General features: G+C 58.8%; 2 protein-coding genes across 5 annotated transcripts; one reads left to right on the forward strand and one right to left on the reverse strand.

The window, feature by feature from the left end:
- Positions 1 to 1167: 1167 nt before the first annotated feature.
- MYCL (MYCL proto-oncogene, bHLH transcription factor) lies at positions 1168 to 5648 on the reverse strand. Its single transcript, XM_054086404.1, has 2 exons — positions 4590 to 5648; positions 1168 to 2867 (listed from the first exon to the last, which is right to left on the reverse strand). Exons 1-2 carry the CDS (start codon positions 5062 to 5064, stop codon positions 2308 to 2310), a joined length of 1035 nt encoding a protein of 344 aa, XP_053942379.1. The 5' UTR covers positions 5065 to 5648; the 3' UTR covers positions 1168 to 2307.
- A 6213-nt stretch (positions 5649 to 11861) lies between these two features.
- On the forward strand, positions 11862 to 22130 carry MFSD2A (MFSD2 lysolipid transporter A, lysophospholipid). Of its 4 annotated transcripts, none has more exons than XM_054086600.1 (14): positions 11862 to 11989; positions 12428 to 12550; positions 12946 to 13070; positions 16471 to 16594; positions 16758 to 16836; positions 17414 to 17586; positions 17695 to 17785; positions 18375 to 18496; positions 18807 to 18890; positions 19735 to 19818; positions 20151 to 20263; positions 20467 to 20610; positions 20789 to 20965; positions 21345 to 22124. In XM_054086600.1, the coding sequence occupies exons 1-14, from the start codon at positions 11912 to 11914 to the stop codon at positions 21400 to 21402; spliced, it is 1575 nt and encodes a 524-aa protein (XP_053942575.1). In that variant the 5' UTR covers positions 11862 to 11911; the 3' UTR covers positions 21403 to 22124. The 4 variants fall into 4 exon arrangements, with proteins under 4 accessions (XP_053942575.1, XP_053942577.1, XP_053942578.1 ...); XM_054086603.1 differs by lacking the exon at positions 11862 to 11989 and adding an exon at positions 15872 to 16072 and having other exon boundaries at positions 12536 to 12550; XM_054086602.1 differs by lacking the exon at positions 21345 to 22124 and having other exon boundaries at positions 20467 to 20648; positions 20789 to 20923.
- The last annotated feature ends 3761 nt before the right edge of the window (positions 22131 to 25891 follow it).

Genomic DNA, 25891 nt, shown 5'->3' on the forward strand with positions numbered 1-25891 from the left:
AATGTATGGGCAGAACTGCAGCTGCTCCTCAGTTTGGTTCAAGCCCAGCTACATTTTCTGTTGATGATAGCCTCAGCCCAGGCCAGGGGATCTGCACATCATTTTCAAGAACAAGAATGTTTTAAGCACCCTGTACACCTTCAGCATGAAAAGGAAAAGCATGCCTTGTTGCAAACCTTACCAGCAGGGTCACTTCGAGTTGAAAACAGATACCAGTCTGGAGCATCAGTGCACATACAAGAAAAATAAACATTTCAGGGTCTGGTACATCTGGGCTTCCTTTCCTGCACAGGGGCAAGGTGTCAGATTTACGTCACCCTGCCCCAGGTTTAAGCTGTGGTTGCTGTGAGCACCTTTTAATACAGTTCTAAAAAGACTTTGACTCAGCATGATGCAACACGCAGAAAGCATGAAATGCTGCCTAAACCAAAGGGAGCAGGTATTCAAGAGCTTCTGCGCAGAACCATTGTTTTCCAAGGCTAGCTTCCACCACGCGATTGAGCCTCCTGCAGCAGTACCTCTCTTCTAACTCCTTGGCAGTAACAGGATCCCACGTCCCTCCCACATTTAGAGTGAGACTTTCACTGCCAGCATGAAGGAAACACAAAAGCGTCAGGTTCGGGGAAGGCAAGGAGCACACACACACATCTATAATTTCATCCACTTGGCAGATCTGGGGTGTACAAAGCTCTGCAATGCTCCTTGAAGCAAGTGAACTGCATTCCCCCTTCCCTATAGGGTTACTGCCAACCACAGCTCCGTCCCTGACCTGCGGGACGGCAACTGCCCTAAACCCCATTAGGAGGGTTTACAGTTACACCAAAGCCTTCTCCAAGCCCCGTGTGGGTTCTCTGCCCCTCCTTGCCAACCAAGCCACTTCAAAGGAGGAAAAACAATCCAGGTGATTCATTTCCCTGGCTTCATCACCATGACCACTTCTGCTTCGATGGCTGGGAGAAAGCCAGGACAAAGAGCTCAGTCTCACTTGCAGTGAGGCAGTCGAGCCCTGCTGCAAAATGTATCGATTTCTACTTGTGCCCGAGAGTCAGGACACTCCAAAACATGGGGGGAAAGCAGGCCAGCCACCCCAGGAACATGCACGGAAACCCACAGCACAGAAAAAGCCAAACCAGGCTATTGCAAACTTATTTATTTATGAAGTGTGAGGTAATGAAGAAAGTGCTAAATCAGACCACAGTGTTAACTCTAACGGTTCTCAGCAGGGACCTGAGGGTACTGTCCTGCAGGGCCACAGGGGAACCCCACATACCCCACTGCAGGCTGGCACAGGCACGAGGAAGCCTCGAAGGCAGCACAGCTCCCCATGCACCCAACCTGCCCCTCCAGCCAGGCTCCTTGCAAAGCTCAAGGCTTGTGCTGGGAATTCAAAGCAACTGCTGGGGAGAGGTCCGCTCACAAGGGTGGGAAAAGGGGTCAGAAGGATGCTCACAAAGGTGGGAAAGGGGAAAATCCCCCGTTATTGCAAATAGGTGGTTTGGAGAGCTGCAAGGGGGAACCGGCCTCTGCGAGGACTCAGCTCAAGGGTCCAGCAGGAGCCAGCCCCTTCCTGATCTCCCTAAAGTGCAGCAGGATTGAGCCCTCCACTACAGCAGGAACCCCCCCTCCAACAAAAAGTTTATATATATATATAAAAAAAGCAAGTTCTTTACCAATACATCTCAAAAAGTGGTACAAAAATACAGTATAAAAACACAGCCTCCAGTATAAGACTTGCAGTTACAGCAGCAGTTTCTAGAACATGAAATCCAAGACAAGCTACTGCATGAAGTGGTAAGAAAGTGAGGTACGGTCCAGCCGAGCCAGGGCATCACCCACAGGGTGCTGCTAACCCTGCTGTCACCATCTCCACGGGGATCCATCCAGAGCAGAGCCCCATGCTGGGCTCTCCATGCCTGCTTCCACTTGCTCCCCTCAGCCAAAGTGGACCATGGTTGCCCAGGAGTTTTAGGGCAAGATGGACACCTCAGGGGCAGCTCCCAGCAACACTCAGTGACAAACTGCAGAGAGGGGTGGCAGGGGCTGCCAGGGAGGAGAAGAGTTGAGCCCACAAATGGAAGCAGTCATTGACTGCTTCACAGTGAAGCTTCACAGGGAGACAGGGAAGATCTTGCAACACATGGTGCCAAGAAGCCAGCCACATTCCTGCAGCCAGGAGCGGCATCGTATCCACTGCCACACACTCCAGCCCCGTAGGGCCAACAGTTCAACAACCAAAAAATTAAAAAAAAATGTGCAAATTGAGAGGGAGCTGGGGGTGGGGAGCAGGGTGGGGGGGTATGTTGGGTGCTAGTGACCCTTGAGGTGAGCCATCCGTTTGAGCAGCTGGGTCTGCTGCAGCCGCAGCTGCCGCTTCTCAGCCACCAATCTCCTCTCAGCACTGAGGAGCGACTGCAGGTACTCGGACGATTTGCTCAGGATCACTACTTTGGGTGTCTTGGGGCAGCTGGCAAGCCCGGGCACCTGGTCCCGCAGGGCCAGGAAGCGTGAGCGCAAGTCATTGCGCCTCTTGCGCTCCAGGTAATTGTGGTTTTTCCTCTTGGCTATGTCCTCGCTGTCAGAACCAGGGCTGCTGCCGGCTTTTGGCAAGCCAGGCTCAGGCAGTGTGATGGCAGGGGCTGGCTCCACAGCTCTCGGTGGCTCATCCTCCTCCTGCTGGGGTGGCTCTGGCAGGGGACAAGTGTCCGGTGGTGAGCGGGCAGCGTAGTTGTGCTGCTGCTGGTGGACAGAGATATGGAAGTGTTTCATACAGGGGTCCAAGGGGTCAGCACGCAGCGTGATGGTGACCGGCTTCCTCAGGCTGAGCGATTGTCTCTTCTCCACTGTCACCACATCAATCTCCTCACCTTCTGCTCAAAAGGGATATGGTAAGAAAAAGAAATCACCATCAGCTGGGAGCCCTTGTCACCCCTTTTCACCCTGCTGGGGCTCCCCACCGCCCCCAGACGATCTCCCCACAGCCATGGCACAAGTTTGCTCATGCACTGCAAAGCCACTTTGCTGCGCTTTGTTCCCCGAGCAGTCCGCTTCCCACTGCAGTGACTTGTTACTTTTCACAAGTGATAAGCCCCATTCAGCCCAGGCTTCCCGGGGATAGGAGACAACCCCCCGCTGCGCTGGGGCGAGGTGGAGGCGCCCCTCCAACAGACTCTGTGAACTTCAAAGGCATCCTAAGGAGCCAGTGGGGGTTGCTATCAGAGCAGCGAACATCAGACTCAAAGCAAGCACTGATGGATGCAGAACACCCTGCCTGTTGTCGCTGCAGTTTGTCCTGACCCATCATAAACCCAGTAGCATGAAGCTGGCCCTGGGGACAGCAGGGTGACCTGGCTCCTGTGCACCTGCAATCGCTCGCACTTTAGGAACGTGCTTCCACTTTTTTTCTTAGACTATGGAAAAAACCAGCTGTTTGCTAAAAGTTCCCCGAAATACTCAAACCCCACCAGCAGCGACTGCAGGAGCTGGGCTCCAGGGCGCTATCTTGCTTGCAGCCCCCAACCCAGTCACCCACCCACCAAGGCTTTGCCCAGCTAGCCCAAGTCACTAGAGATAATGGGGGGGAGGCGGGGGCGGCAACGATATGGGACTCGCTGTCCCCACACCAGCATCATCAGTGCCACAATCCGGCCGGTCTCAGCCGCGTGCGTGTACATGCACATACACAGATGCCGCTGCACACACACACACGCCCCCCTGCCGCTCTCGGAGCCCCATTGGCCGCTCGGCGGGTCCCGCCCGCCCCGCTGCCCGCCAGCGCCGCCCGCCCGCTTGCATTGTTTGCAATCTGTTGCTTTGTGCTCGGCGCCCACGTGGCGCAGCAGCAAGGGCACCGGGGCACCCCCTACTCACCCGGACCCACTCTTACACCGGGACCTCCCTCCCCCGTCCCCCCTCGTGCTGGGATCCCACTACGCACCGGGACCCCCTCCTACAGCGGGACCTCCTCTGCCCCTGCATCAGGACCCCGCACCGGGACCCCCCCCTACACCGGGACATCTCCCCCCGCCGTACCGGGACCCCTCGGGCTGGTTAAGCCTCTTAGCGCCCACGCCCTGCTTTCCGCCGGCGGCTTCTAATGGCATTAATTCCCGGTGCCCGCCGTGACTCACCGGCGCAGGTCGCTGCACCGGCAGATTTGTTAACGGGGTCAGACCGCGGCGGGGCCGCCCCGGCGCTTCCCCGGGAACCGGGTCCGCGGAATGGGACGGGAGGAGCAGCCCGGAGCCGAGAGACTGCGGGGCGCCCGTGAACAGCGGCTGAAAACGGGGTTTCGGCGGCCCCTGCGTACCGGGGTCGCCCCCGGGGGTTCTACTCGGTGCCCCGCGGGGACAAGGACGCGGCCGAGCTGCCGCAGTGCTCCCGTATCCCCAACTTCCCATGGGAGCCGCAAACTCCCCCTCGCCGAGCGCCCACCGGGCCGGAGCCCCCGAGGAGCCCCGCGCAATCCCCGGCGGGCCGCAGGGCGTCCCGAGGGAGCGGGGCAGCCGAGCCCGCTTTGTCCGCGGGGCGGGAGCCGCAACAAAGGCGCTGCGCAGGCGGGAGGGGCTGGGGACTCGCACCCCATCCCTTACCGGAATCACTCTGACCCTCGGAGCCCGAGGACGCGGGGAGCTTGCTCTCGGCCAGCGGGCAGAGGAAGACGGCGGCGGGATCCACGCAGTCGCTCGCGGAGCCGCCGAACCCCAAATCCTGGGCGAAGCACGGCTTGTGCGGGGCGGCGCGCTGCGAGCCTGCCGACAGCTTCTCCGTCATCGCCTTCTCCAGCCTCTCCCGGGCCGAAAACCCGCTCCACATGCAGTCCTTGAGGATGAAGGCGCTCAGATTCCCGAAGATCTGCCCCGTCCCGATGAGGTACTCGGGCTCTTCCCCGGGCGGGCAGAGCCGGCCGGGCCGCTCCTCCGCCCCGGGGGCACCCGGCGGGGACAGCGGCGGCGTGGGCACCAGCTCGAACTTCTTCCAGATGTCCTCGCTCGGCGCCGTGGAGCGGTGGAAGTCCTCCTGGGCGTCGTGGTCATAGAAGTAGTGTTGGTATGAGTCAAACTCCATCTCTGCATGGGGGAGCGGCGGCAGAGCCCGGGGGCGGCGAGAAAAACGGGGCGCCCCTCGCCTGATCTGCGGCGCCGCTCAGGACAGGGGCGCCCCCAGCCCCATGCAGGAACGGGGGACTGCCGTGCGCCCACCCCACCGGGCGCTGAGGTGACGGCAGCAGCACTCGTAGCCACGGGTGCATTGTTTCCCCCTTCCCCCCGGACCCCATTCTTATATCCTGGCCGCCCCGCCCGCCCGCCAATCGCCGGGGCTGAATTTGCATGGGGGCGGGGGCACGGAGAAAGTTGGGCTGCGGCGCTCCCGGGTTCCAGTCCCGCTGTCGGGGACGCTAACGGGGCTGCTAGCAGGGCTGCTGATCAGGATGGTAACAGGGATGGTAATGCTGATGGTAACAGGGCTGCTGATCAGGATGGTAACAGGGATGGTAATGCTGATGGTAACAGGGCTGCTGATCAGGATGGTAACAGGGATGGTAATGCTGATGGTAACAGGGCTGCTGATCAGGATGGTAACGGGGATGGTAATGCTGATGGTAACAGGGCTGCTGATCAGGATGGTAACGGGGATGGTAATGCTGATGGTAACGGGGCTGCTGATAGGGATGATGACGGGGCTGCTAACAGGGTTGCTGGTGGGCTATGAACCAGTAGCCACCCCGTGTGCGGGGGTGGGGGACCCTCGCTAACCCCCGGAGCATCCCGCCAGCTCCCGATGCCGTCCTCAGCGCATCAGAAAGTTCGGGGGTTACGGGACCCACTTTCCTGCAAGGAAGACTTAGGCTGGGGGCACCCAGGCTGAGCCACCAGCTGGGGGCATTCGGCTGAGTGTGATGGAAAGCAAACTCGAGGACTGGGGACAAGCCACGGGGAGGCAGCGCCGGCTGCCAGAGACCACCCCGAGGTGCTCTTCTCCCCGCCTGGGGGACCCCTCTCCCCCTCAGGCTCCCAAGCCCTCACAGGGGCAGCACCATCGCCCTTCCCTGCAGACGCAGGCAGGCGAGCGGCTCCAGCAGTACCAGCACATAACGTTTGTGCACTCTGTGTGCCACCCAACTCACTCCAAAGCCCTCACAGGCCCAGCTGGGAGCTTTGCCCCTCCAAAAGACACTGAGTCCAGTAAAGAGGTGGTGAAAATAAGGAGGGATCATGGGAGTGCCAGAAAAACAGTGCTGGGAGAAGCAGGACTCTGCTCTCCACACAAGGAATGTGGTCCATGCATGGAGAAAGGGCCATGGACAGGCACCAGCTGCTTCCTGGGGACACCCCGCTGGCAGTGCGATGGCTGCAGTGATGTCACCCCAAAGGGGGCTGGAAGCTGCCAGGGAGCCCAGGGGTGGTGTGGGAGGCAGCTGAGCCACTCTCACACTCGCAGCTCCCCCCACCAGTTCTTTGCCCCACCGTCATTGCCCAAACTCAGCTATGCCCGTGCAGTGCCTGGCACATCCAGCCTGGGGGGCTGAGATGCATTGTGCCCTCGAGTCCATGGTGAGCCCAGCAGGATGCTGCCCCTCACCACCACCAAGGGCCTTCAGGAACAGCAATAAATGTGAAAACACAGTGAGGGTTTCACCTCATGCACTCATGACCATGGCATCATTACACACATGTGTGTCGTTTCAAAGCCCACCCTGGATAAGCAGACTCTCTCCAGCAGCGCACACCAACCCACTTTAGCCCCAGCACCCTCCCAGCGCGGTCAGGACTGCAGGATCTGCCCCAGCCAGCGGCATTGGGAGCTGAGAGTCTGGGGGCTGCATCCCGAGGTTGCAGCAGCAGCCCTGAAGGGAGGGGAGAAATCTGCCCTCGTCCAGCACCAGCACAGCCTAGTGCAGCCCAGCTCAGCATGATCCCCCAGGGACCAGTACAGCTCAGCATAGCACAGCCCAGCCCTTTCCAGCACAGCCCAGCATGATCCTGCATGGACCAGCACAGACCAGTGTAGACCAACGCTGCCCAGTACAGACCAGTGCTTCTCAGCATGGACCAGCACAGCCAGGACGAGTCCAGCCCACCCCGACCTCGCAGGAAGCAGCACATCCCAGCGCTGCCAAGGACATCCCAGCGCTTCTTAGGACATCCCAGTACATCCCAGCGCTGCCCAGTACATCCCAGTACAGCCCACGCCCACGCAACCCCACACCGCCTGGTACCGCCCCCCGGGCTCCGCCGCTGTCTCGGGGCGCCCCCTGCTGGTCCCGGCTGGTAGCCGCGAGGGGGCAGCGGGGGGGGCAGCGGTGTCCCCGGCCCCCGGGTCGCTCCGACGCGGCGCGGGGCGCTGCGGAGCTCGCGAAGCTTTGCCAGCCTCGCGCGTCTGGCTCAGCGCCGGAGGGTCTGGAGCCTGGTCCTGTGGCTTCAAGAGTGCCGTGGGGTTCCCGCGATGGCCACAGCACCCTGCCCGCCCTCGTGACCCGTCCAGAGACACCTTGAGCAGCCCAGTCCTGCCCGCAGGGCTGGAGCAGGAGCTCTGGGACCCCCACAGTCCCGGGAGCCGGCACAGGTGCTCCCTTGGTCTCTGGTCTCAGCGCTGCTCCTGATCCCCAACCACCCCAGCCACATTCCTCCTGCCCTAGGGCAGCTCCCAGCCCTTTGCCCTCCTCGGGAAGCACGGGTGAAGCCCTCTCCTTCTCTTTAGGAAACAAATTGCCCTGTTGGCATTGAGGGCAGGGGCTGAGCTGCCACAGGGGCTGCAGAGTCTCGTCCTGCCCCAGCACTGCTGGGGTCAGCAGGGATGAAGCATCACAGCTGGGGACACAGCTGGCACTGCCCCAAGCCGCCTGCTCCAACAGCAACACATCCTCAGGCACCGGAGCAAGGGCTCCTGCAACCTATCACTCTCAGCCACGTCTCCTTCCCCTTTTCTGCCGGCCTCAGGGACCTTTCCAGCTTTTCCCAGGGTGAGGCAGGAGCTTGTGCTAGCTTCAAGGAGCTCTGGATGCTTTGAGAGTGTGAAAGCACTGCTGGAGAGGGTTACGTGGGTGAAAGCCCCGGGGGCTGCAGCACTGTGGGTGATGGGTCCAGGGGTTGCCCATGGGCCAGGTGGGCACCTCATCATATCCCCATCACAGGGCCCTGGCACAGCTCCACAGCTAGCACTACACGCATGCCTCTGGCATTGGCACAGCTCTGTGGGAGCTGCTGAGGCCCAGCTGGCTGCTGGCACAGCTCTGGCACATGACACAAGGCAGTTCCCAGGGCCACTGTGCCCTTTGGATCCCCACTGACAGCAGGGCTGGACTTTGAAGCTCCTGCCCCGAGGTGCTTCCCTGCAAGGCCACCCCGAGCCTGACAGGTGTCCAGGGGCATCCTGAGCTGGGCTCTGCCAACAGCTGTCCCCATCCTGCTGTGGTAGCAACCTTTAAGCCACCCTGCATCCCCACAGGGATCCCAGGTCCCCAGGGACAGCAGAGGCTGTCAGGCCCCATGCCAACACATCCCCAAGCCCCATCTCGTCCCACTCAGCCTCGTGACATGCCTCTCTGGGTCCCACGTGAGGCAAGTTTGGGCAGCATAGGGCAGCTGCCATGCAATGCATCCCCTTTGTCCTTGTGAAGCTGTCGGGCAGCGGCTGCATGTGCTGGCTGGGCTCTTGCAAAACGCCTGCCCATGTCCCTGCAGGGTTTGGGAGCACCAGGAAACACTGCCTGGCCATGGGCACAGGACGGCACTCACAGCCCAGGGTCACACCAGCCCCAGCTCCCTGGGGTGCAGCCAGTGAAGTCCAGAGAATGGGGAGGAAAATGCACCATCAGCTCCAGCCCTGCTGCCTCTTCAGCCCCCAGACCCATCTTGCCACTGGCACATCCTGCCTGACACCAGGAAATGCCCTGCCCCCCCGAGAATCTCTGTGGTGTGTTGGCAAAGTTATCCCTGAGCCCGGGAGCTGCATCAAAGCTGTCCCGCAGTCCTCCAGCAGCTCTGGGACCCCCTCACTGCTGTTTACCCCCACGGCTGTTTGCCCCTCACAGCTGTTTGCCCCCGTGGCTAGCCCAGTCTGGCAGGGGTCTCCGGTTTCGGGTACATTCACGCTTGCTCAGTTCCTGCTCGAGGCTGTGCGGGATCTGCAACAGCAGGGAGGCATGGGTGACAGGCAGGATGGCAGAACCATCACCTACTGGTGCAGCCCCCATCCCTATCCCTGTCCCCAGGGCTAAACCATGTCCCCAGGGTCAGCATTTGGGACCCAGCCTCTGAAGAGTCATCCCCAGAGGCTGAAGGTGTCCCCAGGTCAGATGTGGAGGCTGGGGTGGCACATCACCATCAGATGGATGTTGAGCTCTGGTTTGGCCTGCAAGACTATTGCTCTGAGCTGATCCTGGTGCCAAGGGTGACCCTGTGTGTGGCCCAGCCTCAACCACCTATGGGTCCCTGGGGACCCCAAGCCTGACAGGAGCTTCTGCACCAGCATCTCCACTGCGATCAGCCCTTGGAGGCTCATTTATTCATGTGAGGATCCCCCAGAGCACCTGCTTGGGAGGAAGGTCTAAAATTCCCCCACTGGAAACTGCAATTCCAGGTTTGGGGGAGAAAATCCTCCTAAACTGGGGAAATCTTGGTCTTTCTGCTTCCTCTTAAGGCCGGGCTACACCTGTCTGTAGTCTTTCTGCACAATCTCCGGCACAAAAGACCGCTCATTGTTCCCCAATAACTGTGTTTGCCCAGGAGGCAGCTCCTTAGTGCTCTGCTCAAGGACAGGAATGCCAAAAGCATCAGGAGCAGGGGAGCCTCGAGGACAAAGAGAGCAGAGTAATGGTGCTGGGCCAGACAAAATGGGGAGTTCAAGATTACTCCAGTGCATGAAGGTGCCACCACGGGAGTCTTTGCTGCTCTGGGGCAAGAAACCTTTTCTGTGGAGAGGGAAACTGAGGCATAGAGCAGGAGCCCCACACTGAACCTGGAGGGTGTTGACCCAAATACACCTCCGCTGTGGATTCTTGGTTCCATGTGTTAGGGGAGCAGAGTGATCTGGCGTACCCAAGCCTGTGCTTTGTGGCGGCTCAGGACTGGGCTCAGGCAGGGGAACAAACCCAGTGGGTGTCCCCAGCAGCTGCACTGATACTGCCTGGGGACGGGGTCATCCCCAACAAGAGGGTGTCCAGGGCTCTGCTCATGCCAGCATCTAGAGCCAGCAGTGAGCCACCCATAGCCACATGGTGTGGCTGCACACTCCTCATGGCCACCCAGTGCAGGAGGCAGCAGAGATCCCCAAACCGAGACCCACTTTTTGCTGCTCATTGCAGTGCAGGACACAATGTTTGTACTGGTGTCCTGAGGTGCAATGCCCAGGGAAGGCAGAGCCCAGCCAACTCGTCACACAAGTGTGACAGCAGACATAGAGATCCATCCCCGACGCAAGGCTCCTTCCTTCTGGGGATGCTGGGGGCTTTCCAGCTCACACCGGGGTGTTGACCGTGGGTGCCAGTGCACCCAAGCCAGCATGGCACAGCGGGCAAGGAGCATGAGGGAGGTCCTTGCCAAACCGGATGGGCGAGCAGCAATGCCCACACCTCGCTTCCCTCTTGCTTCAAGGTATTTTGTGTCACTGAATAAATTTGGGCAGCCCGGAGCCTCACACAAACCCCTTCCCTGGCAGGTGGCTTCCCTGAGCAACCTGTGGGACCAGGCATGTGGGGCCAGGCATGGGGCTGTGACGCACAGCAGTGCTGCTGAAACCCCCGCACACACTGTACGAGGGGCCGGAAATCGTGAATCAACAGTGACACCAGCCCAGTGCTCTCGAAACCGAGGAGTGCCTGGAGCTGTGGTGCCTTTGCTCCATGCCAGGGCCACCTGCTTTGCTCATCCCCTGTGCCCACTCGGGCTCTGCTGCATCCCAGGTCACTGCTCAGTGCCTGCTGCCCACCCTCCCTGCCCATCGTCCCTGCCTGTCCCTATGCAAGGGCAGCTCCAAGTCCAGCTCCAAGTGGCAATCAGGCGATGGTTTTGGGTGCCACGCTGGCCGTGCTGGCTCAGCCCTGCTGTTCAGCCCCATCTCAGGATGATCTTTGAAGCCTGGTGGCCTGAGCCGAGCGCAACACCCGGCACAGCGAGGGGTGCTGGGACCAGTGTCCAAGGGGCTGTCTGGCATGGGGGACACCACAGGTGGCTCAGGGAGGGGTGCCAGGGCCTGGGAGCTACCATCACCCACTAAAGCTGTTGTGCAGCAGCCGGGGGTTCTTCTTCACTTCGGCCCCCTCGCCCCCTCGATGGGCTTACGTGGAGAAGGGTAAGAGCAGGGTTATATTAGTCTTTGGTCCCATCCCTCACTGGCTGGTGCCCCTGCGAACCCACAGGACGGTGCCTCTTCCAGCCTTGTCCCCTTGTAGGGCCACACTGTGTTCACTCCACTGCTGCCATCGGTGGGGGCACCAGGGGAGGGATGGAGGGATGAGAGGATGCAGGAAGGGATGAAGGGCTGGGATGGAGGGAAGGGTTGGAGTGGGGGGATGAGGGGTACTAGAAGGGAGGAGTGAGAGGTTGAAGGAATGAGGGTGGGAGATGGTGATGGAGAGATGAAGCATAGAGAGAGGAATAGGGGGTGAGGGGTAGAGGAAGGGAGGGATGAGAGGTTGAGAGGATAAGGATGAGAGGTGGTGATGGAGGGATGAAGGATAGAGAGGGGGGAGAGGGATGAGGATGAGGGAATGGAGGGATGAGGGGTGAGGATGGAGAGACGGGAGACGAGGGATGGGGGATGCAAGGATGCCGGGTCGGGAATAGAGGAGCCTTGGGGACGGGCAGTGCCCGCCGGGCGGGCGGGGGCGGTCCCGGGGCGGTCCCGGGGCGGTGGGGCGGGGCGGGGCCGGTACAAGGCCCGAGCGGGCAGCGGCGCGGCTCCATTCATCGGCATGGCTGGGGGCGGCGGCGCCGAGCGGCCCCGGGCCGGGGGGCTCCTGCCGGCCGCCTGCCGCCAGCCCCGCCGCAGGGTGAGCCAGGGGGCTCCGCTGGTAGCCCCGGGGCGGGGGGAACGGCGTACCGGGGGGCTATTACCGGCAGTCCGGGGCGGGGAGACGGAGGGTTCGAGGGCTTCGCCGGCAGCCCCGGGGCGGTTGGAACGAGGGGGACCTGACTGGCTATTGCCGGCAACCCCGGGGCGAGGTGCCGGGGTTTGAGTGGGCTCCTGCCGGCAGCCCCGGGGCAGGGTGAGCTGGGGGGTACCGGAGGGATCTTGCCGGGAGCCGCGGGGCGGGGGAATGGGGTACCGGGGGGCTATTGCTGCAGCCCCGGGGCAGGGAAACGAGAGGGATCGAGGGGGCTATTGCCGGCAACCCCGGGGCGAGGTGAGCTCCGGGGGGGGGGGGGGGGGGGGGGGCGGAATGTGTGAAGACGACCGGGGGCTGCGCTGACGCCGTTCCCGCGTGCAGGAGGGCCGGGAGCGGCTATCGGTGTGCAGCAAACTGTGCTACGCTGTCGGGGGGGCCCCGTACCAGATCACGGGCTGCGCCATCGGCTTCTTCCTCCAGATCTACCTCCTGGACGTGGCGCAGGTACGGGCGACACCGGGAGGGGCACCGGGAGCGGAGCTGGGACCGGCACCGGGAACAGAAGCAGTTCCCGGAACCCCGGCGCCGCTCTGCCCGCGGTTCCCGGAGCCCCGGTCCCGGCCGGGACCCGCGGGTCCCCAGGCGCGCAGCACTGTCCCACCGGCCGGGGCCGCCCCCGTGGGTGGTCCGGGGGGCTCCGGGGCGGCGGGGGTTGCTGTGGGCAGCGCTGGGCGGGACTGGGTCGCGTTCCGCGGATCCCGCTGGACCGTAGGGAGAGGCTGAGGGGTCCTTCACTGCTCCCGATGCAGCGGGGCTGCAGGAAGGTCTTGAGGAGCTCTGGAAGGGCAGCGGGGTACACGGGGGTCTGCATGTCCTGACACCAGGTTTTCCTCCCTCAGCTGGACCCTTTCTATGCCTCCATCATCCTGTTTGTGGGGCGAGCCTGGGATGCCATCACGGACCCCATGGTGGGCTTCTTCATCAGCAAAACACCATGGACCCGATTTGGCCGCCTGATACCGTGGTAAGAGCCACCTGTAGCGCCCTGCATCCCTGCCTCCCTGCCTGATGTGTCATAGTGCTTCCAGTCAGCTTCGGGTGTCCTTTGGCATGAGGTTTGCAGGGCAGGATGTGCTGCCATCCTGTTGCACTCAGATGCTGCCAGCAGCTCACGGTGCTGCCAGCAGCTGGGGCTTCAAGTCTGTGTCTGTTGTTCTGACTGGTCCCAAACTGTCCCCATACAAGCTGGGCCCAGCTGTCCCGTGTTGTTGCACCTGCAGTGGCTCCAGCCCCTCTGGTAGCTGCCCTGATGCCATGCTCAGCTGCTGGACTTTGATCCCATGGTAGCTGCTGTGTGTTGGCCAGTGGCAGGGCCATGTTGCCAGCAGAGCAGGTGGCTTTGCAGCGTAGGGAGGAGGGATGGGTGTGTGTGCGCTGTTGATGCGTGGTGGTGGGGTGCCGGCTGACAGTCACGAGGATGCTCTCCTAGCAGGAAAACAGCTGTCATGGATCTGAGTGTCTGCACGTGGGCGTTTCCGCTGCCCTTGGGAGCTGAGCAAAGGGATGCCAAAGGGAGTCAGAGCAGATGAGATGGTCCTTGTGGAGCCCAAAAGGGTTCATGCCTGCTCCCAGGACAGACTTAGGACATCCACTAACACCTGCCCCAGTGGAGAACATGGAATGTTGCAGGGTGCTAATGCCAAAGTGTAGACATGGTGGCATATCCTGCGCTAAAATAACCTGTGTCCCAGGCGCCTGTGGGATTGCTGAAATACAATGCAGCAAAGGGGGTGGGCGTGGGGGGAGTGGAATTAGAGGGACGTAGGCCTTTCCCCAACAGATTATACCCTCTGGTTCCGGGCTTTCCTGGAATAGCTCTGGGCAGCGGCAGTTGGCTGTTGTTAAAGCCAGGCTTCGTACTTGGCCTGAAATAGCTTCTCTGCAGCCACACATGTGGCAGGGTCTGGGGTCTGGAGATTAGAACAGGGCTGCCTGCGCGGCCAGGCTGTGGGGTGGCCGTGTGCTTGGATGACTGCTGTGGCTCTGCTCTCTGTAATCGTGGGCCCTTGAGGCAGGGGGTGGGGATGGAGCTGCTACATTCCTCCAAACGGCTCCTGCTTTGTTAAAATTAGCCAGAACTTCTGACTTGCGCTGGGCCCCTCACAGTGCCAGAGCAGCTGGCTGCAAGGAGCTTGCTGCTATTGTGCATGGCTCAAGGGCAACCGGCTGAGTCCAGTTTGAACGAAGTTGAGCTGAGTTTAAAGCTTCCAGGCTCCCATGGTCTGTCAGCCACAGCGACAGGAGTGGCTGTAGGATGTGGCTACAGAGTGGTGTCAGGGGCTGCTGCCTGACCCCAAACCCTCAGCATCCGTGAGGTGACCCTGTGTAACCTCCCTGTATGGGAGGATTTATTGCCCAGAATTTCTGCTGGGCTCCGAAGGGTTTGATCTGCGAGGCTGAGCCCCAGCTGGCTGAAAGTGGCCCCAGCTCAAAGCTCGGGGCTGCTCCAGCCTCCTGGCGGGGAGAGACTACCTTCCTCAAGGGCTTTCACCTCTCTCTCTTCCAGCTCTTTCTTCTTTGAAACACTTTTTGGCGTGTTTTGTCCCAGCAGCTCATCCACGGGCTGCTTCCTCCTCTCCCCCAGCCTTGGGGACCTTGCTCTGTCCCCAGCCCTGAGCAGATTCCCGTTTCCTTGATCATCCCAGACTTCCCGGTGACCAAACTTCCTTGATGTGTTGGTGATTGAAGAGCCTTGGCTTTGATCTTACTTCACTGGGGTAACAGCCGTTTGGAAACTGTTAACTGCAGGCTGGGAAGGGGTGTGTGAGCTGTGGGACAAAGGAACACACCACCTCGACGTGGCCAATGAGCGGGCGAACACGTCACCTCAGCCTCCTCGGAGTGCCTTAATCATCTCTGCCTTGGTCAGAGGTAACTCCAAGTCACTCAAGAGCTGCTGTCAGCCCTGGCCAGGGCTCAGGCCCCAGTCCCAGTGGGCTCGCAGGGGATCAGTGCATCTGACGTGCATGCTGGCGCCCACGGCAAGCGTGACGTGGTTCCACTGCGCGGTTGCAGTGACTCATTCAAAATTTCCCTTGGCTCCACGTATGCACACAGTGATAAGCGCACAGGAGAGGAGTGGCTGGAGCTGGCTCGCCCCTCTCCTCCCCCTGCCGGGTGATGTGCATGGAAAATGTGCATGTGCTGGGTCCTGTGCAATGCCGCTGGCGCTCCATTCATGGAGATTTGCTTTCCTGCTCTCCCCCGCACCCCCCCACTTCCCAACTTAAATTTAACCTGGCATCCTGTACATCAGCACGGACAGAAAGGCCGAAAGTTCTTCCTGTACCCTAGCAGCAGAGCGGCAAAGGGCCAGCCCTGGCCCTGCATGGCTCTGTCCCGTGTCCGGTTCTGCTGGCTTCGTTCCAGGGTGCAGCTTTTCTCCAGTAGTTTGTGGAGCACAGGGTGCTTGCAAATCCCCAAGAAAAATAGTCTCCTAAACAGATGTGGATGCAGCCTCAGCACCTGGCTCACTTTCCTCCAGGAGGGCAAATTTCCCCCCCAAGTCCCTCTGAGTGATGGGGTGATCTGGGTGCTGGTGGTGTCCTTGGGCTGTTCATGCAGGGTACAGCTGTTCCCCGTCTGAGTTGTAGCAGTACAGGGGCTGCTAGATGCACTGGATGAAGTGAAGAGATACTCTGGGTCCCTTCTCACTGTGATTGTCCTCGCTGGCCGGTCCTGCTGGGACTCCTGCCAAGGCCCAACACTAGAGCAATCCCCCTGATCCTCTGTTGCACTTTGCATCCCATGTCTCTGTGTCTGCAGCTCCAGGAAGCCAGGCAGGGGTGGAAGAAGGAGCCAGCCGGCTGCTGCTTTGCCCCATTCCTGCCAGCAGAACCGAGGTGACCCCGGGACCAGGGCTCAGTGGGACTGAGAGCAAAGCCAAGCTGGGGAGAGGCATTTGGCTGCTGGACCCATAGGGCTGTGCTGCCTGGCTGCTCCCCAGCCCTTTCTGGAATGAGAGAGGTGATTGCATCCCTCTGAACACACAGCAGTGCTACCATACAAGAGAGGTGGGGGCTGGGGTTGGAAGCCAAAGGCAGAAGCAATCACTTCCATCAAAACAAGGATGTCTGGTTCTGCAAATAAAGTTCTTCCCTGGAAGCCTGAGTCAAATCTTCTCTTTGCCACCACTCATATGAGACCTGAGCTGCTGCCTTTGGCCTGGTCTGAATCACCTCTTTGGCAATCACGTCCTGTCCAAGGCTTGGATCAGGGTGGGCCACCTTGGGGTGGCTCAGGAGCCCCCAAAATCAGATGCCTGAACACCACTGGACATGTGGTAGCAGGGAAAGCTGGGCTGGTGGAGTTGTTACCCAGGTGCTACATGCCTGTGAGGCTTACACTGTGTCCTTCCCCCAAAGGATTATCTTCTCTACCCCATTTGCTGTCATCTCTTACTTCCTTATCTGGTTTGTGCCGGACATCTCCAGAGGACAAGTGATGTGGTACCTTGTCTTCTACTGCATCTTCCAGACCCTCGTGACGGTGAGTTGGGCTGTGCATGCATCAAGAGTGGTAGGTGAAGGATGGAGAGGATGAATCCCTGCCTTCACCTTGCTGAGCTACGCAGAGGGGCAGGTTCCCCCCTGCCCCAGATCCTATGGGATGTCACACTGTCCCTGAGCTAATTCTCCTTGTGTTCCTGCAGTGCTTCCATGTGCCCTACTCGGCGCTGACCATGTTCATCAGCAGAGAGCAGAGCGAGCGGGACTCAGCTACTGCCTACCGTAAGAGCATTTCCTTTCTTTCCTCGCTGTGGCCTGGGAGCAGCCAATGCTCAGCTCCTTTGCTGCAGCTCTCACTGGGGCATGGTCCTCCTCCAGACGCCTGGCTGGGAGGACTCGTTTGATCAGACACTGTCCATGAGGTTGAACATCATTCAGGACTTGAATTGCAGCTGGCTCAGCTCTGTTCCTCTTTCCTAGCTCTTCCAACAGACATCCTTGAGTAGTCTAGCAAGAGCTGGCCTGATGGAGAGGTGATCCCTGTTACAGCCAGGTGCCTAGAGCGGACAATGGGGAATCTGAGCTCCCAAGTCTTTTTTCCTGCTGTGTCACACAGCAGTGGGAGCAGCATGACCAACTCTTGGACTGTCTCCTTGCCTCAGTTTCCACAGCAGTCTCTTTCCCTGCAGCTTTATCACTTAGTGATTTGGAGAGAGCTGGAAGGGACTTGGGCTGGCTCATCCCTTCTGGGGAAAAGCAGGGAGCTACAGCTGGGGAGGCTCTGCTCTGGAGTAGGGCTTTGCACCCATGCCCTGGGTGCCCAAGGGCTATGCTCAGTCCCTCTGGCTTCTCTCTTCAGGAATGACAGTGGAAGTGCTGGGCACCGTGCTGGGTACCGCCATCCAGGGCCAGATCGTGGGCACAGTGATTACTCCCTGCATCGAGAGCCCCCCCTTCATTGGCAAGACCAACTCCTCGGTAGCCATGGAGGAGCTCAACATGACCCGTGACACTGGGTCGCTCACAGACACAGTAAGTCGAGGGGAGCTGCAGGCAGCCCCCGCCACACTCTCCTTGCCTTTCTGACCAAGCCAGCACCTGGGACGAGACCCTTCCTCACTGCTCCCCTCTCTTACGCAGAGAAATGCCTACATGATTGCTGCGGGGGTCATTGGGGGACTCTACATCCTCTGTGCTGTGATCCTGTCAGTAGGCGTGCGGGAGAAGAGAGGTGAGGCTTCAGATATGATGAAACACTCCAAACTCATAGAAATACAGTGGCTCCTGCCAGTGGCTCCCCAGGAGCCTGGCTGAGCTCTCAGCCTCTCATTTGTGGGTCAAGTCCCAGAGGAAAGGGGCAGGTAGAGCTGTGATGTGGGTCTGGGGAAGATGCTGCAGAAGGGCAGCTTTGTGGGCAGGAGACCAGAGCATCTCCAGGGATCATTATGGGGCAGCCCTGAGGACTTAGCTCTCTGCTTTACACTGTCAGAGATAAATGTTATCTTGCAGTTTGGGCTGACCAAGGTTCTATTCTGGTGCCAACCAGGTCATCCTGAGGTGAGGTGATATCCGAAGTCCAGTAGCTTCTGTCCTTCCCTCGCTCTGCTTATTCCAGGCAAATCAGGCAGACCATCCTCTGTGGGGAGGACAGGGAGGTCCCCACAGGCATTGCCCAACTCCCCTGGGGCGTGATGCTGTAGGTGGGCTGGGGCCTGGGCAGGGTATTTGGCAGCAGGCACAAGTCTCTGCTGCACCCCTTGTGCCAAGGGTGCTGTTTCAGTGGATCTAACGATGGGCTGATTTGCTCTGCTCCTCTCCAGAGTCCTCTGAGCTTCATTCGGACACGCCTGTCTCCTTCTTCCATGGGCTGAAGCTGGTGATGAACCATGGTGCCTACATCAAGCTCATCGCTGGCTTCCTCTTCACTTCGCTGGCCTTCATGGTAAGCACGGCCGGGCTGGAGGATGGGGGAGTGGGAACAGCAGTGGCGCAGGTTGGAGATGGCTGGGGGGTGAGCGGCATAGGGCCCACACAAAGTCCCAACAGGCTGGGAGCGTGTGAGGTGGCAGTGCAAAGAGCTGCAGCTGCCCCAGGCAGAGGAAGGACGTGGCCTCGTACCTCTCCCTGGGTCAGTGAATGGCTGCTTTCTTCTCCTGCTCGCACTTTGGGCACAGCCTTGTGAGGAGGAGCGCGTCCCTCTGGGACAGCTGAGTGCCTGCTTACCCCCTAACCGCTGTCTGCCTCCTCCACAGCTGCTGGAGGGGAACTTTGCCCTCTTCTGCACCTACACCCTGGGCTTCCGCAACGAGTTCCAGAACATCCTTCTGGCCATCATGGTGGGTATGACCATGTCCTGGAGCGTCTTGGGGCCAGGACTGGGCTCGGCTGCACACCATAGGATACCTAGGTCTTCCCCAGGAGCTGATATGTGATGGGCACCCTGGGGGTGTGGGGAAGGGTGGTTGTGGGGCTACGACAGTCTACCACGGGGACGCTGATCGAAGGTCCTCTGGGAGAGTGGGAGGGAGAAGGAGCTGCCAAATGTCCTGTGAAAGCCGGGTGGGTTGGCAGGAACAGCAAGGCCTTTGTTCCTGTGTGAAAGCAGGCAGAGATGGGGAGGGACACCAGGAGCCGTGGGGGCCTTCTGTCCAAATCCTGCCACTTATCTCCCTTCCACCCCACCTCAAGAAAAGAATCCGTGTTTACTATCAGGAAGATGGAGCAAAACAGCTCCTTGAGAACGCCTTCCAGCTTGCCTCATCCCTGAGAGCCCCTACGGAGCTCTTGGCCACACTGTGTGCAGGCAGCAGGGATAAGATCAGGTCCCTTCCAGGCACTAAGGATGAGGTCGGGCCCTCCCCCTGTTCGGGCAGGTTGCTGGCAGCTCCTGAGTGCCCCGAGGATGGTGGTGCCAGGCTGCTCCACTCTGGGGGAGGAGGTGGCCCCACACACCTGCTCCAATTGCAAGCTCTCCTTCCTGGGAGTGGAGGCAGATGAAGGATGAGGTGTGAGGGCAGGAGCAGGCTGTGTGCCAGCCCCAGGAGTGTGTGGAAATTGGAGGTGCTGGAAAAGTTGATGGAGGAGGCTGTGCCCAGGAGCTGCTCCTTGCTGGGAAGAGCTTTTTCCCCAGAGAAGAGCCTGGCCAGCAAGTGACACCATGACTTCTTTATCTTCCCATAGCTCTCAGCCACCTTGACCATTCCCCTCTGGCAGTGGTTTCTCACCCGCTTTGGGAAGAAGACAGCTGTCTATGTGGGCATCTCGGTGAGTGGATCCCCTCGAGCGCAGAGGTGCACATGAGAATGGTGTTTCTTTCCCACATAGGCTGAGCAGAGCTGTGCTCTTCAGAGGACAGCTGGTCAGGGACTGGTGCTAATGGTGATTCGGTGCCTGTCCTTCATCCTGATACTTGTGCTGCCATGGATGTGGCCAAGCCGTCAGGAATGGGTGCTGTGAGGCCCTGGGAGGAAGGCTGCACCACAGCTTCCCTGGCCATCCCTGGGCTGGAGGGCTGGTATGCACAGGAGAGAAGGGAAAAGGGTGGGGATCTGGGTCAGGCAGTGCTGATGCCAACCTGGTTTCTGTCCCCTATCCAGTCTGCCATCCCCTTCCTCATCATGGTGGTCCTCCTGGACAGTAACCTCATCATCACCTACATTGTGGCTGTTGCAGCTGGGATCAGCGTTGCGGCTGCCTTCCTCCTGCCCTGGTGAGTGTGAGGTCCTGGCACTCTCAGCACTGCACCCTGAGAGATGAGCAAGGTGCTTTTAGGGCCTGCCAGAGTGGTTAGTCACCCATTTTTTGCCACGTTTTCAGCCCAAGATGGGGCTCTTGGAGAGGAATCCTCTCAGCAGGGAGAGGAGATGCTTTGTTTGCTCAGTCCTAGTGTTCACCATTCTGTTCTCTGCACAGGTCCATGCTCCCAGACGTCATAGATGATTTCAAGCTGCAGCACCCTGACTCCCATGGCCATGAAGCCATCTTCTTCTCCTTCTATGTCTTCTTCACCAAGTTTACCTCTGGGGTCTCCCTGGGCATCTCCACACTCAGTTTAGAGTGAGTTCTTGCTCAGGAGCCAAGGGGCAGGGAGGCAGGCAAGTCTTGCACCTCTGCATCTCCACTTCCCAAGGCTGCGGGGGGAGGTAGAGTGGTCTAAATCCAGCTGTGGCTCCAAACCTTGTCCTGCAGGGGCAGGTTCACCTCCCACAATCCCAGTTTTCCCTTCTGTCTGCAGCTTTGCAGGGTACCAGACCCGGGGCTGCTCACAGCCCAGGGAAGTGAACGTCACCCTGAAGATGCTGGTGTCGGCTGTGCCTGTGGGGCTGATCCTGGTGGGCCTGCTCCTGTTCAAGCTGTACCCCATTGATGAGGAGAAGCGGAGGAAAAACAAGAAAGCCCTGCAGGATTTACGGTGAGTATCAACTTGTGCGACGGAGGTAGCAAGCAAGGCATGCCAGCAGGGTGTGTGTGGGCAGGATCAGGCCCAGACTGGTTTGGACACCCTATGACTTGCCCTGGAATCCTCCAGGACCCGTGGGTGGTGGGGTGAGGGAAGAGCTGGCTTGTTCTCCCAATCCCAGCTTCCAAAGAGATCGTGTGAAGTGTTTGTGATCAATGGGGAACCCGCCCCAGTTGCTAAAGAAAACTCATCTGGGGACTCTGAGGCAGGGCCATGCCTTGTGAGCCCTTTGGAGGCTCCTCTGCTTCAAGACAGGGGTCTGCTCGGAGGCAGGGCTGAGGGCTCACTCCATGGCTCACTCCATGCCTCCTTCCCAACCCTTTGCCTCCAGGGAGGAGAGCAACAGCAGCTCGGAGTCGGACAACACAGAACTGGCCAGCATCGTGTGACCTGGGGCTCGGTCCGTCCACTCACGCCAGGGCTCTCCAAAGGACTTGGCCTCTCGGGGCTGGACCAGCCTCGCACCGGTGTGGGTGTGCGCTATTGAGGAGTGCCTGGGAGAAGCCATGCAGAGCATCCACTGACTTGAACATGAGATCTGTGCTGGTCTCATGTCCCCCATGGGATCCACAGAGTGCTGGTAGTGTACATTACACGGATTGACCCTCTGGTACCTGTGTGCCTCACAAGAAACAAGCACTGTTCCCTGCTGGGTCCCGAAGAGCAGAAAAGCCCGGAGCAGGATCCTTTTGCTACTCATGCCTGGTTCCCGGCCTGTACAGGGCTGGGGCGATGGTTGGTGTACATTACACTGTCAATGTGACCGCGCCAGGGACATGAGCCCACCTCTGCTGTCTGTACATATGCCACTAATTTGGAAAGCTGTTCTCTTTTTTTTACAGAGCCTAATTAACTTAATGATGTAAATACAAAGCTATTTTGTTTTTGTATATATCTGTACAGAAACTGATCTCGAGGACCTATTAATTTACATAATAGCAGGTGAAGTCAGCAGTGTGGGTGTAGAGGATTTTTTGTTTAGCTATTTTCTATGGATGTCAGCAAGCCCAGGTCCCTTCACATGGCATGGGGTGCAGGATTGACTTCCCTGAAGCCGAAGGTGCAGGAATGCTGTAATCCAGGCTGCAGCCCTGTAACCCATGCGGCTCCTTGCCTGGTGCCTACACCGCAGCAGCCCAACAAAGGCACTATTATTTTCTCTCTTTCAAGAGGGGAATGGGGGTGGAGGGAGGAATGGAATGAAATTAAATGAAAGTGTTGGCTGTGGACATTGTGAACCCAGGCTGGAAACGGGAGCGGCAGCTGGAGCGTGGAGAGAAAGGGAATGCGGGCTGTGGGTGACACTCAAGGCTTTCTCCCGGGGCAGAGTGCTGTGCAAGTGCTAATCTTTGTGGGTATTTGTACCTTGCTCTCGCATTCCCTTTTCCGCAGCAGGAATGGGGAGAGCCGTGCAAGCCGCGCCCAGTGAGAGCACTGCACTCCCAGGACAGCAGACAGAATGCAGAGGGCTGGAGTGCAGGGAGGATGCACCAGAGGAAGCAGCCAGCTGTACAGCTGGGGCAAACGTCCTGTGTGAGGAGACACTGCTGGCTCTGCTGCTCCATCCCCTTGCCCACGGTACTGGGGATGGGGCTGTGGTCTTTTATTCAGCACGTTTGTCACACCAAGAAATCTGTGGGGTCAATGCCTGAGTGGAGGGTGGCCTCTCTGCACAGAGGGGCTCAGGGAAGGATGGCTCATCCTTTGTTCCACATTTGGGTACAAAGGATGGAAATCGAGGATGGAGGGTTAAAAATAGCCAGGCGGATTAGACCTTAAATGGGAATGCTTAGCTGGGCCCCATTCTGCCACCATGTCAGGGGTCAGGGAAAGAAGCAAAAGGGATGATGCAAGGAGGCTGGGAGCTGGCTTTGTGCTGAGCAGAGGGCAAGAGGCAGCATTTGCTGTGGCCTGGGTGGCTCTGCTTCCCTGGGGATGGAGCCTGCAGTGGAGGAATGAGGATAAGATGAAACAAGGGGAACAAAGCCTCTCTGGAGCCCCTGTGTCAGGGCAGGTAGGCACCAAGTGCACTCTCTGCGAGGAGAAGAGAAGGAGGGCAGCACTCCAGACAGGCACAGAGCTTGGGATTGCTACAAATGTACTGACCCCTGCCCTGCTCCTGGCCAGGCTTGCGAGGCATCATCCCGGCCAATGCTATGACCTGGCTGCTTATGAGGCATATGGGCAGTGCTGCTGTCCCCCAGGATTTGAAAAACTGCTGCCGGCTTTTCTTTTTCACAGTGTTTCAACAGAAATTGAGGCATTTTATTCTTTGCCTTTTCTTTTTTAGCTCTGTGGGGTTCATGAGGAGTCTCTGCTGAATTTTTTTTGCAGCCAGCTCAAGAGACTGAGCACACTGAGCTTGAATCAGGGCCCAGATATTCCTCACTCAGCACACCTCTGCTGTTTGAGGCTTTTAAAATAGATGGGAGGGGGAAATGACCATCAGAGTTGATAGCACTGAGCCTTGGGCAAAACTCCAGCCTTGAAACTGAAACCACCTCCTGTTTCAGTTGTGATTACAGAGGGCTTCTACTGCAAACATGAAGAGAGCCGCTCTGGCATGGGAAGTCTGCCCGGGCAGGGTGGCACAGGGAGCTGCTGCCTGCTCCTACACAGCTGCCCCCAGCGGCTTTATCCACACTAACTCTGAGGATGAAGCAAATGCACCCCAGCACCTGGGAAGCACCTCCCTGCAGAGCTGAATCATAGAATGACAACATCAGTTGTGGCTTCCAAAGGGCAGCAAGTGAACCTGCAAAATTGGACTTGAATCCTCTGTCACCAAGAGTGGGTTTGCCAAGAGGCAGGTCCCTCCCAGACAAGGCAGATGAGGCAGTAGGTGTGACTGGAGGGACAGTCTGTGAGGTGAGAGTGGCCATGCTGTCTCTGTTTACCCTACAGGAGGTCAGTGGAAGTGTGAAGTCTCTCCTTGCAGACAGCAAGGAATAACCCTTCTCCTTATCCTCAGGGAAGGGGCAAAGATCCTCAGGTTTATCTCACAGCAGGGGAGATCTATGATCCTCTCGAACAGCCCCTGCTGGGGACAGTTTTCCCTTCACCCTGGGCTGGAGGGACCCCCCATGCTGCAGCAGAAATCACCCAGGGCTGGTTTCACAGACACTTCAAGCTGAACCAAGCCGTCACTTCCATGGAAAGGCTCCCACTGTGCTGGTACAGTCACTGGGGGCTGGCCTGGGGAATGGATGCAGCTGGAAACTGCCTCAGCTGGGAAGCTCTGGGGACAAGTGAGACTGCAGGAGCCGGGCTGTGTCTGGGACAGAGGAACATGGCAAGCAGGTCCACCTCCCTGACACACTGACCCCCGGGCAGGCTGGGCTCTGTCACCAGCTGGGGAAGGCAGAGTTAACCTGGAACCAGCGGTACTGCTGTCCCCAGGGTCACCTTGTCTGTGTCACCTGGCTGAGGTCACCTGCTTTATCTACAAACACAGACTGAAGGCTACTGCCCTGTTGGGGTGGGCTTTAGTTAATGTTTTGCAAAACCACTGTTTCTGAGGGTGTAAGCGGCAAAGGTACTGCATGATTTGGCCAGAAACTTACAGGGCAGTTAGATTGTTTCCCGCTACCAAGAAACTCCCTTTTCCCAGGAATGGAACTTTAAACTGCTTTGCTGGGACATGGAATGCTGTGTGCAGGATGGTGCTCAGGCTTAGCTTTCACCAGAGATGACGCAGGGATCTCTGACAACACAAGACTGCCTTGGCCCCTGCCAGGACTGCGTCTGCTCCTGCGCAGGAATCAGAAGCTGCTGAGCACCATGAGGACCTGGGCTGGACCTCAGACAAGTGCCCTCCTCACACCTCAACAGAGCAGGAACGAGTGCTCTCCTTCAGCTGCAACAAGCCAAGGGCGCTGTCTAGGGGACACAAAGGCATTCTAGGCATTTCATAGCCAAAACCAAAAAGCAGCAAATATTCCTGTGGCGCTTGGCAGAAAGGGGGATAAGGCACCAACTCCCCGTCAGCAGCATGAGGAAGCTGCAGGGTTATTTCTGGAGACAGGACAGTGACAGCCAGAAGCTGACGTGGGTTGCAGGCACTGGGATAGCCCGCAGGGCACTGACCTGCTTCACAGCCCTCCCATAAACGGGCAGCGCTTCCCTGATGCAGCCCTACCAGGAACTCAGTCTTTGCTCAGCTGAGGACCAACCCCAGAAGCAAACATACCGGGCAGGGGCTGAGCTGCAATTTCCCCAGTGTGCTGCACTCATCCTCTCCCTGTTCTCTGATGATTTCTAGTTCCACTCCCCAGTCTCACTTCCTCCTCATGGAGATTCCTTGTCCCCTGGCACCAGCAAGGCAGGACAGGACTGCAATTCCCTGCTGTGACTGTCACAGGATGCTATAAGATACAAGTGATGGGTGAGAGGCGCTTTTATCTGATTCTCTATTTTGTATGATCTCAGTTGACCCTGAAGGTCTGATCATAATGCACTTAGAGAGAAGACAGCTGTGAGAGGAGGATCAGATATTGGCAGGGTGGAAAATTAGGCAAGAAACACATAAAAACAGGTAAACGGCATCAGTGACTGCAGGGAGCTGCTTGCCCCCTCTGTAGGCTTCAGCCTGACTGGCAAGGATGATGCCAATGCAGCAGTGCGGGTCTCATTGGCTCCATGTGCTTGGCCAGGGCAGCGGCTGGGAGCCAAGGAGGTTGCACGGAGCAGAGCGGAGACAGTGGGGAGCTGAGTCTTCACCGAGGAGACGCACAGCTCCAGTCTGCTGGCTGCTTAGGAAAATCAAACCCTCAGAGGGTTCTGAACGCCTCCCCAGCTCACAGGGAGAGTGAATCTGGAGGAGACAACCTCACTAGATGTCAGCAGAGCCACGCTCCCAGCAATCCTGCTCCCAGTCGC

Source organism: Cuculus canorus, chromosome 22, assembly GCF_017976375.1.
Source record: "Cuculus canorus isolate bCucCan1 chromosome 22, bCucCan1.pri, whole genome shotgun sequence".
In the NCBI taxonomy this organism is placed as follows: domain Eukaryota; kingdom Metazoa; phylum Chordata; class Aves; order Cuculiformes; family Cuculidae; genus Cuculus; species Cuculus canorus.